We start from the raw sequence: 14,029 nt of genomic DNA on the forward strand, positions 1-14,029 counted from the left end.
GGAGGTCTCTGTAAGTGCTCCTTGCTGGGATTGTTGGTTGTTACTACACGTGAACATCTTTCACCCAATGAAAGTCATGCTTCTGAAAATCCTGGCGGAAAGTGGCAGAAATGGATGAAAAATTATTATGGAAATTTTGTTCAAGATCATAGCAGACTGCTGTGCAAAAAAATCTAAATCCTGTTTTTCTTTTTGTTGTTGTTTTTTGTTTTTTAAGATCAGATATCTCTCGAAAATTAGAGAAGAGTTTTGGGGCTGATGTGCTTGTTTGTATTTTAGAGTCAAGGTGACTGGCTGACCTGGCCTTGCCTGATGACATACACAAAGGAGATAGTGGTGCGGTTCCTTTGGAAGGAACATTGCCACGTAAAAGACACTGGAAGCTCTGATGATTTATATTAGTGTTTTTGGAGAGTAAATGGAAATTGTGATTACTTCCGTTTCTCATGTGGTTTTAGTGGGGGGAGTATTGACTTGTGTCGTTGCAAGGTTTATTTCTTGACTGTAACATTTTCTCAAAGAGGAACTAAACACCCTTTTTTTTTTTTTTTTACCTTAGAACATTTACGGAGACCATCTAACCCCTTAACACTACAGGCCATGAACATTTTTTAATTTGGCGGGTGGGATGCTCTGGGAATGCTGGGCTGTGGCTAACCCTGCCGTTGTGCCCCGTGGCTCTCTGTCCCCAGGAAGCCTGCGGTCTTGCAGCTCTTCAGACTGCTTTAGTAAAGTGATGCCGCCGAGGAAAAAGAGGAGACCTGCCTCCGGAGATGACTTATCCGCCAAGAAAAGTAGACATGATGGGTATGTCGCAGAGACAGTAGATCAAACTCGGTGACGTGTATCAAAGAATTTGAATTAACATTTTCAAAGTGTAGTTACCTTGTGATGTTTCTTTTACGTGTGGGTTTATAAAACAAAAACCAAATTAGGTAAGTCGAGTTCTTAGAAATTGAAGTTTTCTCTCAGTCCGTTGATCCACCAAAACTGGTGTAGAGTTTCTTTCTTTCCTTTTAAGGGCTTGTCGTCTGTGCCTGTTGAGGACCACCGGGTCGGTACGTATCTGTTCTCTACGAGGGTCTCACTTACCACACACAACCACAGGGCCGAGTGCTTGCTTCCGCAGGGGACCTGGGCCGAGAGGCTGGGGAGCACTGCGGCAGCTGGAAGCTCTCAGTCTGCTTGGAGTGTTAGCCGAGCAGAGCTTGAGGCTCAGATGAGTGAGACTTTGCTAGAAACGGTGAAAAAGGAGACTGTGTAAACCACTTCTCTTTCAGACAAGGGAACTGCTTAATTTTGGTGACTCTAAAAGTCATTTGACTTATTTATTTTAGGTATCTTTATTAGATCACCTTGATTTTCATGAGTCATTTTTTCTCTTCTCTCTCTCTTTCTCTCTCTCTCTTTTTTTTTTTTTTTTTTTTTAAGACAATAAACAGACATCGTAACTTCGATCTTTTCTGCCTTTTTTCCATTTTCCTCCATTCTGGCTCTGTGGGTTACCTCACTAATGGGCCTGAATATTCACATCTACAAATCAAAGGGATGAGATAAGATTTTTCTGTTTCTTTCTTGCTGTGATACCTCATCTGCCCCAGCTAGGTTGGAAGGATAAGATGGACTCCGACAATGTGAAAGTGGTGTCAACTCTTCATATCCCAGATGAGTAGAAAATACCATCTATAGGAAGATAGCAGTGACTGAGAAGACCATCCCCAGCAATGTCTAGTGATTTTCAGTAGCTTTGGGAAGCCAGGTCACTTAATACTTCTTTGGTAGTATAGATGTTATTGTCACGGAACTGTTGAATTCTAATCACCACACAGCATTTTGTGACTCTAATATGTGGCGCTTGTTTTTTCTCACCACAGTCTGATACAATTTAGTGTGAAAAAGCTAGTTTAAAAACTAGTAGCTGTGTTGCAGAAGGGTGTGAAATACCCTTACTGATAGCATTTCATTGGCCACCAGAGGCATAGGGGTCTATAGCTTTAGCTGAGTTTCTTTCTTGGGCTTTTTAAAAAAACAATTTTATTTATTTACCATACAATTTTATTTACATACCATATACGTTAAGTATACGATTCAGTGATTTTTACTAAGTAGTTAAAAGTTAGGTGACCATCACTACAAACCAGGTTTAGAACGTCTCCGCCCTCTTTCCCCCCAATGAGATCCCTGATGCCATTCACAGTCACCCCTTGTTCCCAACCCCAAGCCCCCCACAACCACCAGTCCAGCTTCCATCTACAGGTTTGCCTTTTCTGGACATTTCACGTGGAGTGGTCTTTTTGTGTCATGCTTCTTTCACTTAGCATGATGTTTTTGAGGTTCATCCATGTAATAAGCATGTGTCAGTATTTTTCTTTTATCTACTGAATGCTATTCAATTGTCCTTTTTTTATGTAGAGTATTTTTAGGCAATTCAAATATTGCAGTGTCATATGTAGGTCTCTGTATTGTTGACCAGTTATATCCTGTGAGTTGAGAATGTCTAGGCCCAAGATTGGAACCTGTATGTTTGAACCCTTGGCCGGTACCCACTGTTTTTTCTGGGTACCATGGCTGTCTCTTGTAGAAGAAATACAAAACGAGTGGTTTGCAGTTTCAGTATCTTAATACTCTATAGCCATGTTCACTATTAAAACCCGAATCTCTAATCAGAGGTATAGATAGATACTCGGGTGAATGTCTAGGTCACGACTAAAAACTTACTAAAAAGTAATTATGTATGATCTTTGCAACATATAATATATAAATTAAAACCGTATTCGTAAATAATCATAAATATGTATACACCACACCTATTGAGGCAATTTATATATAAATGAGGGAAAGAAAAAGTATATACTCATAATTTTTCTATTAAAATGACTATTTTAAAGATCCTGCCATCTCTCCCCTCCCCAGGTAGGGAAAATCTTGGTTCTTAGCCCCAGGTCATTGTGAAATAAAGAATTCCTGCAGAAAGTCACACTGTTGGCAGGAGGAGGCCACCGGGCTTCCTGACTCCGTCCTCCAGCTCATGCTGGGTATTTCTACCACAATGGGGCATTACGGTGGGCTGGTGGAAGCCAGGGTTCCTCTGCACCTCTCTGTCCTGAGGTTCCCCCCCCCCCCCCCGGAGGCTTGCGCATAATTTAGTGTTTCTTTTTATTTGCTTAGTGTTCCCTTGACCTGTCTAATACTGACAGGTTCTTCTTTAGACTGTGTTCTGTGCCCGCCCTGACTCATAAGACATGAAAGTCTGGAGAATTTAATGCAGAGCCATGTCCTGTGAATGAGTTCTAGGGTCAACCCTTGAAGAAGACACCGTAGCCATTTCTGGCTGTGTCTCATTCTATCATTCTGTAGTCATTCTCGCTCATGAGGCAGAGGGGAATACATCAGATCAGTTCTTAACTGAGGACTTCTTAATCAGAGCAAAGACGTATATCACGAATTTACCATTCAGTTCTGTTTTGGGTCTGCCTGTAGTTAAAAAAACTGAAACTTTCAAATGCAGGAAGTAGAATGTTTAACATAAACTGGAAATACTGAATAGATGTCTGGTTTGGGTGAAAGAATGAAAACGATCTACTACTTAGGAGAAACTCAGCCTTTTAAAATAACTTCAGACTCCTTTCTCGATTTCTAGCATGTATAGGAAATATGATTCAACCAGAATAAAGACGGAAGAAGAAGCCTTTTCAAGTAAGAGATGCTTAGAGTGGTTCTACGAATATGCAGGTAGGTCCTCATTTAGATGATCTCAGACTGAACCTCGTGAAAATAAGGACTATCTCAGGGAGGATTAAAGGATTTAAAAATGTGCACTTTTCTGATGTGGTTTGTGTGCTGTCTCTTCCTGTTTGAGGGAGGGAACATCGTCGAAACAAATCACCAAATGTCCTATTTATAGACAGCAGCTAAGCCAAAGAATTCAGAACACTAGAAGGGAACTGAAAAGATGAATGCACTTGGGAGAAATACTCGGGATTGCTAGGAAACCTATTTAGAATGCTGGGAGTGGGTGACTGTTTGGTTTGTACATCAAAGTTAAAATAAGCTTTGCTGCTTTGAACCCTTATGTGCAATGGAATCTCTTATATTAAGTGTCTATTTTGAAAGATCATTTGGCAGAAAATGTTTGTTTTGTCATTTAAAATGTCTTAAATTCAGTCCTATTTTTGCAACTTACAATAACTGGTTGGGTAATATCATACTGAAATCCAGGGGTGGTTTGTCACTGTGGCTGTGTGCAGTGCAAAAAGAAAAGGAGTGTTTCCAGACAGTTTGAGCCAAAGGCTCCTCTCCCTTTCCTCTTTGCCGTGTTTCTGGCCTTTTCATAGCCTATAAATTTGACGATTTCAGCCCCTTGCAAACTGATTTTCCTGTCATATCTGTCTCTGCTCCCAGCTAGGTTTCACGGGCCTCCCGTTGTCTTATTTAAAAAACAAAACAAAAACAAAAACAAGAAAACTGAATAGATTGTACATGTGATTCCCTAGCAGTCCCCTCCAGCTTCGCCTCTTGTTGAAAACTCCCTGCAACCTACAGGTTAGAAGACCTGACTCACTGCCATTCCTCCACCTGGAGTGTTTTCTCTCTGCTTTTCCATCTGACAGCCCTCGTTGTACATCTTCGAAGCCCCTTAATTAGCCTAATAGCCTTCTTTGTACTTTACGGGACATTTTTCATAACTAGTTCTCCTACCCTTTCATTAGGTGTCAAAGCGAGGGTGCCTCCTGTGGTCTGATATTGCTGTTCCCCCCGCTCCCTGCCTCACCCTTTTCGTTTTCTTTCTTTCTTTTTCTTTTTTTAAGATTTTATTTTTAAGTAATCTCTCCACCCAGCGTGGGGCTTGAACTCATGACCCTGAGATCACGAATTGCACACACCACCAACTGAACCAACCAAGCGCCCCCAGCACGTGTAGGTTTCTTTTGTTTTGTTTTTTATTTGTCTTTCGTTTTGATGTGCTTCACTTTATTAAGCATTGCAGGTACTGTGTTTTTTACAGCTTGATGATTTGGGGTGGCCCTGCATGAAGCTAATCTTCCTACACCATTTTTCGGACGGCATTTGCTTACTTGGTGTCTCTATGTCATGTTTTAGCAATTTTCACAATATTTCTTTTTTTTTTTTTTTTTTAATTTTTATTTATTTATGATAGTCACACAGAGAGAGAGAGAGGCAGAGACACAGGCAGAGGGAGAAGCAGGCTCCATGCACCGGAAGCCCGACGTGGGATTCGATCCTGGATCCCCAGGATCGCACCCTGGGCCAAAGGCAGGCACCAAACCGCTGCGCCACCCAGGGATCCCAATTTTCACAATATTTCAAATTTTTTCATTATTTGTTATGGTGATTTTTTTGGGGGGGGATGTTATGGTGATTTTTAAAATGATTATTTTTTAATTAAAATTAAATTTGCTAGCATATAGTATAACACTCAGTGCTCATCACATCACTTATCCTCCTTAATGCCCTTCACCCAGTTACCCATCACCCCCCCTTCTGCAACCCTTTGTTTCCCAGAGTTAGGAGTCTCTCATAGTTTGTCTTCCTCTAATTTTTTCCCCACTCACTTTCCCTTTTGGTCCTTTTCACTATTATATTCCACATATGAATGAAAGCATATGATAATTGTCTTTCTCTGATTGACTTATTTCATTCAGTGTAATACCCTCCAGTTCCATCCACATTGAAGCAAATGGTGGGTACTCGTCCTTTCTGATGGCTGAGTAATATTCCACTGTCTGTATAGACCACATCTTCTTTATCCATTCATCTGCCAAAGGACGTTGTGGCTCCTCCCACAGTTCAGCTATTGTGGACCTTGCTGCTGTGAACATTGGGGTGCAGGTGTTCCGGCGTTCCACTGCATCTGTTTCTTTGGGTGAATACCTAGTGGTACAATTGCTGGGTCGTAGGGTAGCTCTATTTTTAACTGCTTGAGGAACCTCCACATAGTCTTCCAGAGTGACTGCACTAGCCTGCATTCCCACCAACAGTGCAAGAGGGCTCCCCTTTCTCCACATCCTCACCAACATTTATTGTTTCCTGTGTTGTTAATTTTAGCCATTCTCACTGGTCTAAAGTGGTATCATTGTGATTTTGATTTGTATTTCCGTGATGATTAGTGATGTGGAGCATTTTTTCCTGTGCTTGTTGGCCATGTGTAGGTCTTCTTTGGAGAAATGTCTGTTCATGTCTTTTGCCCATTTCTTGAATAGATTGTTTGGTTTTTGGGTGTTGAGTTTGATAAGTTCTTTATAGATCTTGGATACTAGCCCTTTATCTGATATGTCATTTGTGAATATCTTCTGCCATTCTGTAGGTTGCCTTTTAGTTTGGTGATTGTTTCCTTTGCTGTGCAGAGCTTTTTATCTTGATGAAGTCCCAATAGTTCATTATTGCTTTTGTTTCCCTTGCCTTTATAGACGTGTCTTGCAAGAAGTTGCCGTGGCCAAGTTCAAAGATGTTGCTGCCTGTGTTCTCCTCTAGGATTTTGATGGATTTCTGTCTCACATTTAGATCTTTCATCCATTTTGCATTTATCTTTGTGTACCTATCCATTTTCTGGTAAGAGCCTGGCCCCTTTGGCCACAGATGTTGTGCCATGGGGCTGGCAGATGACTCAGGCCAGACCAATCAGATAACATTTCCTGAGATTTTCAGATTGAAGCTAGGAGAAGAGTATCTTTCTCTTCGGGTGGTAGACTTGAAAGGGCATGATTCTGATTCCTGGAGGTCTTTGGATTTTTTGTTAACCACCTCAGTATCTTTCTGATGAATTCTCCTTCGTAATTTGAACAGGTTTGAGCTGGATTGTGTTTGCAGGGCATGGACATTCATACAAATGCTTACATAGTATTTGAACATATGTATTTCCATGTCACATCATGAAGAAATGAATCTCTTGAAGACATTTTGTATTCCTAAGAAAAGTGGTTGGCACTCTGCCAGGCGTTTGATAGATGGGTGCTGGATGAAGAGTTTTCTCATATTTGTATCACTTTGATTATGAAGGTTTTTTGCTTATCTTGGTTCATAGTGATTTTTATGAAGTGAGTTAGGAAAAGGACGTTTTAAACAGACAAAAAGTACACTTGCTTCTACCGTCAGAGCACAGCTCTTTTGATTTGTGTGTGTGTGTGTCTTCCTTTACAAGCAAACATAATTTTTCCATGGTATGACCACACTTCTGTTTCCTTTAAGAAGAGAACAGGCTACAGTTTTCCTTCTTGTTTGCTTTCTTCTGGCTCAGGACGGTGACATTTGGGATAAAGTTTAAGCCACATTCTTTAGGTTCCTTGAGATCCCTGTCAGATGGCTCCTTGCAGTTCATCCTTGCAAAAGTTTTGTGGGTATGGCTATCCCTATTTTTATCCACCATTCTCATTTTATAAGGGAAAATGGCTTAAAATTGGGGAATCATTCAGAGCCCCAATTAAAGTTTTCACTTTTAATGATCTCAAGCACATGGATGTGAGCTGTAGATCATTATTCAATGGTGAATAATAATAGTAACGAATGGTGAGATGACCAGGGTGACTGTCAGGTTGTGCTATGGGATGAGCTAGCTAGCACGAGGAAGGCTTTAACACCCATGCTGAGTTCTGTGTCCTTAGGAAAGAGCTAGCCGGTTTGGGTGGACTCCCTGCACTTAAATCTGGAGTGGATCATACAGGCCTTGGTGGAGGAGTTGTTTCATAGGGGTGCCCCTTTAGTTCTTCCAACATCTACCCAGAGTTCTCGGTTCCACTTCTTGCCCTGCCCTCTGCTGCCTGGGGCTCCTGCAGCCTGAGCCTAGCTCCTTACTGGCCTGTTAACCCCAGCACTGCTTTACACATTCTGGGATGTAGCCTCTCCCCTTTTAATATCCCTATTAGCTCCATTTCTGATTCTCAGACATGTAATTAATGAAACCCACTCCACTGGAGGCTCTTCCTCCCGGGCGCTGTGGTCGTAGGTTTCCTCCCTTTTGGACTTTGGTCCTTACGTCTTTGTGACTTGAGAAAGGAAGGTGGACGAGTGCTATTTAACCTCCATCTGAAACTGGAGTCCCATTTCTTTCCAATAGCTTGAAAAGAACCAGTTTTGCATCAAAAATTTACCTAATAATTTCCATTTTCTGAAATATATCTAAGAGTAAGGAATTCAGCCAAATATGCACATGCCAACGCTGAATTCAGAGTTATCGGGAAGCTCCCACAAGCAGATCATAGACATACTCCCAGGTCCTGAATGGAAGCCCCTTAGTTTCTATTTTGGATTAAGTTCTAGGACAGGCTTATGTTTTGGTTTACTGCAGTAAGATCAGGGACCAGGAGGAGCAGGTGCTCAGTGATCCAGTGGCCTGTCAGCAAGGGAGCAGAGGGCAAAAACAGCCATAGGGGGCAGCGTGGCCTTGTTTGCCTCAGGGATGCAGCATGGTGGCATTATGGAAACTTCACTATGAGGGCCCTGGGCCATCATTCAAAAGGTCAAATATATTTTTTTAGGGGCAGTGCCTAAAATGGTTGGGACAGTGGGAGAAACTACTCTTTTCAGATTAATGTCTGTACATCTGCTTTCCCGATGTATCTCCGCTCTCTTGTTAGCAGGGCATTCCACAACTTAACGATTTTAGATACAACTTTTTAAAATAATCTCCTTCATGCTTCACTTCTAACCCACTTTGTGTTATCCAGTTGCATATTCAGAATTAAGAATTCTCAGTTCTTAATGTTAGAATTAAGATGGCTGAATTCTACAAGTGGATTCATAAATTTAGTGTAAATACGATCCTAATCCCAACAGTGTGATTATAACTGAATCTAAATGTGTGCACGAGAGAGATAATCACAAAAAGAGAACAGTTGTTTTAGATATCTGGATTTTGGGTATCTTTTACATAATGTTAACAAGCTATAGTTTACTATTTTTAGGATAAAATACTACTTTTGGCAGAGTCCTGCCACTGCAAGTCATGTGGTTAAAACCTTGCTGTTTAAAAACAACAGATGCGGGGCTCCTGGGTGGCTCAGTAGGTTAAGTGTCTGCTTTCGGCTCAGGTCATGATCCCAGGGTCCTGGGATCGAGTTCTGTGTTGGGCTCTGTGTCTCCTTCTCCCTCTGTCCCTCCCCACCCCTGCTTGTGCTCTCTCTCGCTCAAATAAATAAATAAAATCTCAAAAAAAGAAACCAAAAAACAAAACCCCAAACCCAGATGCAAGTATATACAGGTAACATGACAGTGGCATTGCATAAAATCTGGAAGAAAGGAAAAAACACTGGAGAACTTAACCACTGCATCATATACCTCGGCAAACCTCCTTTGAGGTATTTGCTGTGTGCCAGGCCCTGGGGTGCACTCAGCTGATTTTCTAGTGCAACGAACAGACAAACTGAGAAGCATCGCCTTTGGGATGCATGCTGGCGAGAGAAGTGTCAGTGGCCAGGTGGGAGGGCGGACGGGGTGGGGAGGAAGCCAGGACCCGCCGAGGCCTTGTGCACAGGCCTGGGGAAGATGGGCGGCTCGCCAGGCTAAAGAACACATTATGGCAAAAGAGCTTTTAAATCAGGAGGAATGGAAACCAAAAGGGGCAGGAATTTTAACAGAATTATAAAGTAATGTTTTCAGATCTGCAACTACCTCCCGAGGAATCCTCTCAGTATATACCAAAAAAACAGACGTCTGTTCCTAGAAACAAAGCCACTTAGCGAAATAGGAATATGTGGCTATTTCCTTATGAGAAGTTATTCTTTGATCTCATGGCCGAAATTCTTTACAGTAGCAGAACGATGTAAAGAACAGTGAGCCATGCACAGGGTCCCCATGAGTGCCGCCTCCGCTGGCAGTGGTGGCGGGGGTGCTCTCCAGGGGGTCACCAGGCATACACAGTGACAAAAGCTCGGTGAAGGGTTTATAGGTGTAGCATGAACCCTTGTGTGTAGAGAAACAAACTTAAAAGTGATTTCATTGTATATTTGCACATATATGAGCATAAAAATCTGAGAGGAGATGTGCCCGATTGGTAAAGAAAGGGAGAAAACAGCTTTTCTCTTTAGTCTATTTTGCCCTGACTTTTGTCTGAGTATTTTATTTTCCTTTGTGGATGTATTCATGTGTCATTTGTATAACATACCCATGACTGCACACACGTTGGCATATGCACTCTCAAAGCCAAAGCTAGCAGTCGATCAGATGGGTAAATGTATTTTCATTTGAGTGAAGAAGGAGATAAGGATGCTTACCTTTGTGCCACTTATTTGCCTTTGTTTTGGAAATGAGGAGCCAGTGCTATTAGAGGAGAGGTAGAAAGAATGGGGGATAAATGGAAAGGAGGAGGCAAAAATGGTCACTTGTTGGAGATGAAATGATCAAATTATGCCCGGAAAGCCACAGAGAATTTCATAGATAAACAGAAACAGCAAATAAATAGGTACCTATTCCATGCACATAGAATTCTATAAACAATTTATTTTGGGAAGGTTACTTAAAGGCATTTTTAATAAATTATTGTCTCCGAGGAGTAGGGAGAGGTTGGAAGGGAAACTTGCTTTCTAATTTTTTTCACTTTTAAATGAAAACTTGTATGATGTTTATTAATGTAGCAAAAAAATAACTGAATTAAAAATACAGTAATCTTTTATTTGGATAGTAACTTTTATTATTGTCTTAATATTTAAGTATTTATTACTTAAAGATTTCAGTTTTTAAACTTTTGTTTGAAGAATAGCTCCCTTTCCCTAGTAATCAAGATAAAAGAATTAGGAATACATAGAAAAACATGTAGAATAAAAGGAGAAAAAAGAAAATCCCATAAAAGGGTAACAGATTTGGATATATGAAACAAAACATCTTGTAACAAAACAGCACATTTGTGATCAAAAGGAAAATAACAGCATGCAGAAAAAATATTTGCCATGGCCGCACTATAAGGGAAGGGCAGAGTTTGACTTTAGGGGAGCTAAGAATTTCTGACAAGCCCTCTAGGTGATTTTAATATTCATCCTTTGTTGAGGGCAACCACCTTTATACATTCATTGTGGCTTATTATTATTATTTAAGATTTTATTTTTTTTGAGTAATCTCTACATCCAACGTGGAGCTTGGCCTCATAACTCAGAGATCAAGAGTTGCATGCTCTACTGACCGTGCCAGTCAAGCATCTCTTTATTATTATTTTGTGTTGAAATTACTCCTGGAGTGCCTGGTTGGCTCAGTAAGCATGTGACTCTTGATCTTGGGGTTGTGGGTTCAAGCTCTATGTTGGGTGTAGAGATTACTTAAAAAAATAAAATCTTCCCCCCAAAAAAGAAAAAAAAGGAATTCTCTGCTCTGTCGCCCTTCCTGGGGACACAGTGTCCAGTAAATGTTGCCCGGATGACATGGAGACACATGAAGATGGTGGATTCTGCAGAGCGTGCTAGATCTAGAGGCATGTCCTGTGCAAAGACTGTAGAGTGACTCCTGTATGCTGGCATTCATTCATTCATTTAATAAACTTTATAAAAGCAACTACTCCATGCCAGGTGGTCTGCTGAGGTTACACGAGAAACACGATAGCTCTTACTTTTGAGGAACTTGGAAAGACGGCTGAGCTGGGACCTAGCACAGATGTGCCAAATGTGAGAACCTCTCCTGGCATTGCTGGGGGCCCAGGGGACTGGCCCTCCCAGCCTCCACAGGTGGGGGTGGGGAGGAGTGGAGGACCCCCTGTCTGCTCTCGGTCTTAAAAACTGAATGAGGCAGCCAGCTAACACGGGGAAGGGAGAGGAAGATAGGCTGAGGCCGCAAAGAACATCTGGTGTTGGGTGTGTGTCAGGACGTATGTGCGGAGCAAACCACAGGTAAGTGTTTCTGGGTCTTGGCTTTTATTCGCTGAGTACTGTTTGTTGATTTATTTTCAAGAAACTTGATGTGGAGGTGGAAAGACTGGAAGGATGCAAAGGAAGGGAGGCACTAGATCATGGGGAACCTTACTTGATACGCCACACTTTGGACTTTATCTCCAGGTAGTGGGGAGCCATTGAAGGCCTTTAAGCCAGCATGGCTTCTGTGTTTGGGATGGCTCCTTTAGGTGGTAGCGTGCAGGATGGGTTGGAGGGTACGGGGCTGTGAAGCTGGGGAGGCCCTGAGGAGCCTGCTGTGGTAATGTGAGTCTAAAGCCTGAACAGGTCGGCACAGGAGAGGTACAGTTAAGAAATATTTGGAAGGAAAAACTGGCAGTGCACTTGCTAAGTGGCCGAATGTAGAAAGTGTAGGAGAAGGAAGAGTCCAGGATGACTCCCGGGGTTCTGTTTCTGGTGGCGCCACCAAGTGAGACGATATAGGAGGAAAAGGACGATCCACTCAGTGAGGTGGTGGATGAAAATGTGAAATGCAGGAGGCGGCTGGGGGCAGAAGATGGGTTTAGCTGTGGCAGTTAAACAGGAGGTAGGGCGGCCAGGCAGTGGCGTGCTAGACAGCCCCAAACTAAGGGGAAAAGCATGGGCCCGGGAGCTGGAGCATCGATGAAACTTGCTTGGGAGAGGGTAGCGAATGGACTAGGGGAGGCTTCAGGCTGGAGTTCTGTGCATCAGCTTTAACAAGTGGGGAGAAGCAAAGGAACATGTTAAGGAGCCAAAAGAGAAGTAGGAGGAAGACCAGATGAGAATAGGGTACTTCTGGGCGCTGTGGGAGGAGGCAGATTTGGGAAGAAAAAACTGCTTCAAAGTTTCTGATATCACAGAAAGGTCAGATCAAATAAAAACCAACTACCTATCAGATTTGGCAGGGGAGGTGTTATTGGTGACCTTGACAAGAAGAGTTTCAGTAGAGAGAGAGCAGAAACCAAATTGCAGTGGTTGAAGGATGAATGGGAGATGAAGTAGAGATGGAACATGTAGGCAGTGCTTTCAGGAAGAAACCGAGCGGAAGCCAGAGTGGGAAGAAAGAGGCTTTACTGCCTTATCAAGAACAGAAAGACTCCTTGCTTTTTTCCCACGTAAGAGAAGCAATTATGTTGTTTCCCAGTTAATTTTGTAAAGAAGATCGTGTGGTTCCCTGCTAGATTTCCAGAGATGATTGTATGTATTGAAATTATTACCAAAATAAGTCAGAGCTTTAAGCTACTTTAAAGAGCAGAGGAGTTGGACTCAGGTAGCCTTATCTTTAAACATAAATTATTTGTAGCCTGTGTCCCTAGGTTGAAAGGCGTGGCAATAAATTGACTTAAATGACGGTGTAAAGCCGAATCCTTTAAAAGGAAGTAACAGAAATTCAGAATGGTTTTCAACTTATCACTCAGTGATTTCTTCTTTCAGGAAGGCTTATGGCCTGTAAGTGTTTGATTTTAGTTTACTTTAATAATATTTTAACAATATGTTACTACTCTAGTAGTAATAGTTTACATGGGTAGATTTAATTTATCTAAGATTGCATTTCATCACAGGTACTGATGATGTTGTAGGTCCTGAAGGAATGGAGAAATTTTGTGAAGACATTGGTGTTGAACCAGAAAATGTAAGTCTAACCTATTAAGTTGGACAAATCAATTGATTATTTTCCTTAACTCTTTTGTCCTTTGACAAATGAAGCAACAGTAGAGACGTAACGGTGGGTTAGTTTTATGAGGCAATTTAAGAAACAAGTTCCAATTCTAATTTGATTTCTAAGCAAAATTTTTTGTTGTAACTGGTATGGTGTAACTAGTCACTTTTTTCTCTTGTTTCATTTCTTGTATCTAAAAGATATAATAAAGTAATTAGATGTTTAAAAAGTGATGTGGATCTGTGTACCTCCAAGTAAGAGATCAGCCGGGAGACTGAGTCACGGTCTATTCTGTATTTGTGCGGGCTAATGTAGTTTATCCACATCTTTTTTTTTTTTTTTTTTTTTAAGATTTATTTATTTATTTATTCATGAGAAACAGAGAGATTGAGAGAGAGGCAGAGACACAGGCAGAGGGAGAAGCAGACTCCATGCAGGGAGTCTGACATGGGGTCTCCAGGATCACGCCCTGGGCCGAAGGCGGCTCTAAACTGCTGAGCCACCAAGGCTGCCCTGTCCACAT

At 41.7% G+C, this 14,029-nt stretch overlaps 1 protein-coding gene across 11 annotated transcripts in view; it reads left to right on the forward strand.

Annotated features, from left to right (window-relative positions):
- The window catches only part of DCUN1D4 (defective in cullin neddylation 1 domain containing 4), an 82,288-nt gene that overhangs the window by 40,110 nt on the left and 28,149 nt on the right, over positions 1–14,029 (forward strand). For all 11 annotated transcript variants that reach the window (XR_013352184.1, XM_077847974.1, XM_077847973.1 and 8 more), the window contains 3 exons: positions 693–807; positions 3,641–3,732; positions 13,409–13,479. Coding sequence is in view for 10 of the 11 variants with exons in the window: in XM_077847974.1 (XP_077704100.1) it covers positions 693–807; positions 3,641–3,732; positions 13,409–13,479 (278 nt within the window). In the remaining variant the exon portion in view is untranslated. The remainder of the gene's footprint in view (positions 1–692; positions 808–3,640; positions 3,733–13,408; positions 13,480–14,029) is intronic.

Source organism: Canis aureus, chromosome 14, assembly GCF_053574225.1.
Source record: "Canis aureus isolate CA01 chromosome 14, VMU_Caureus_v.1.0, whole genome shotgun sequence".
NCBI classification, from domain to species: Eukaryota; Metazoa; Chordata; class Mammalia; order Carnivora; family Canidae; genus Canis; species Canis aureus.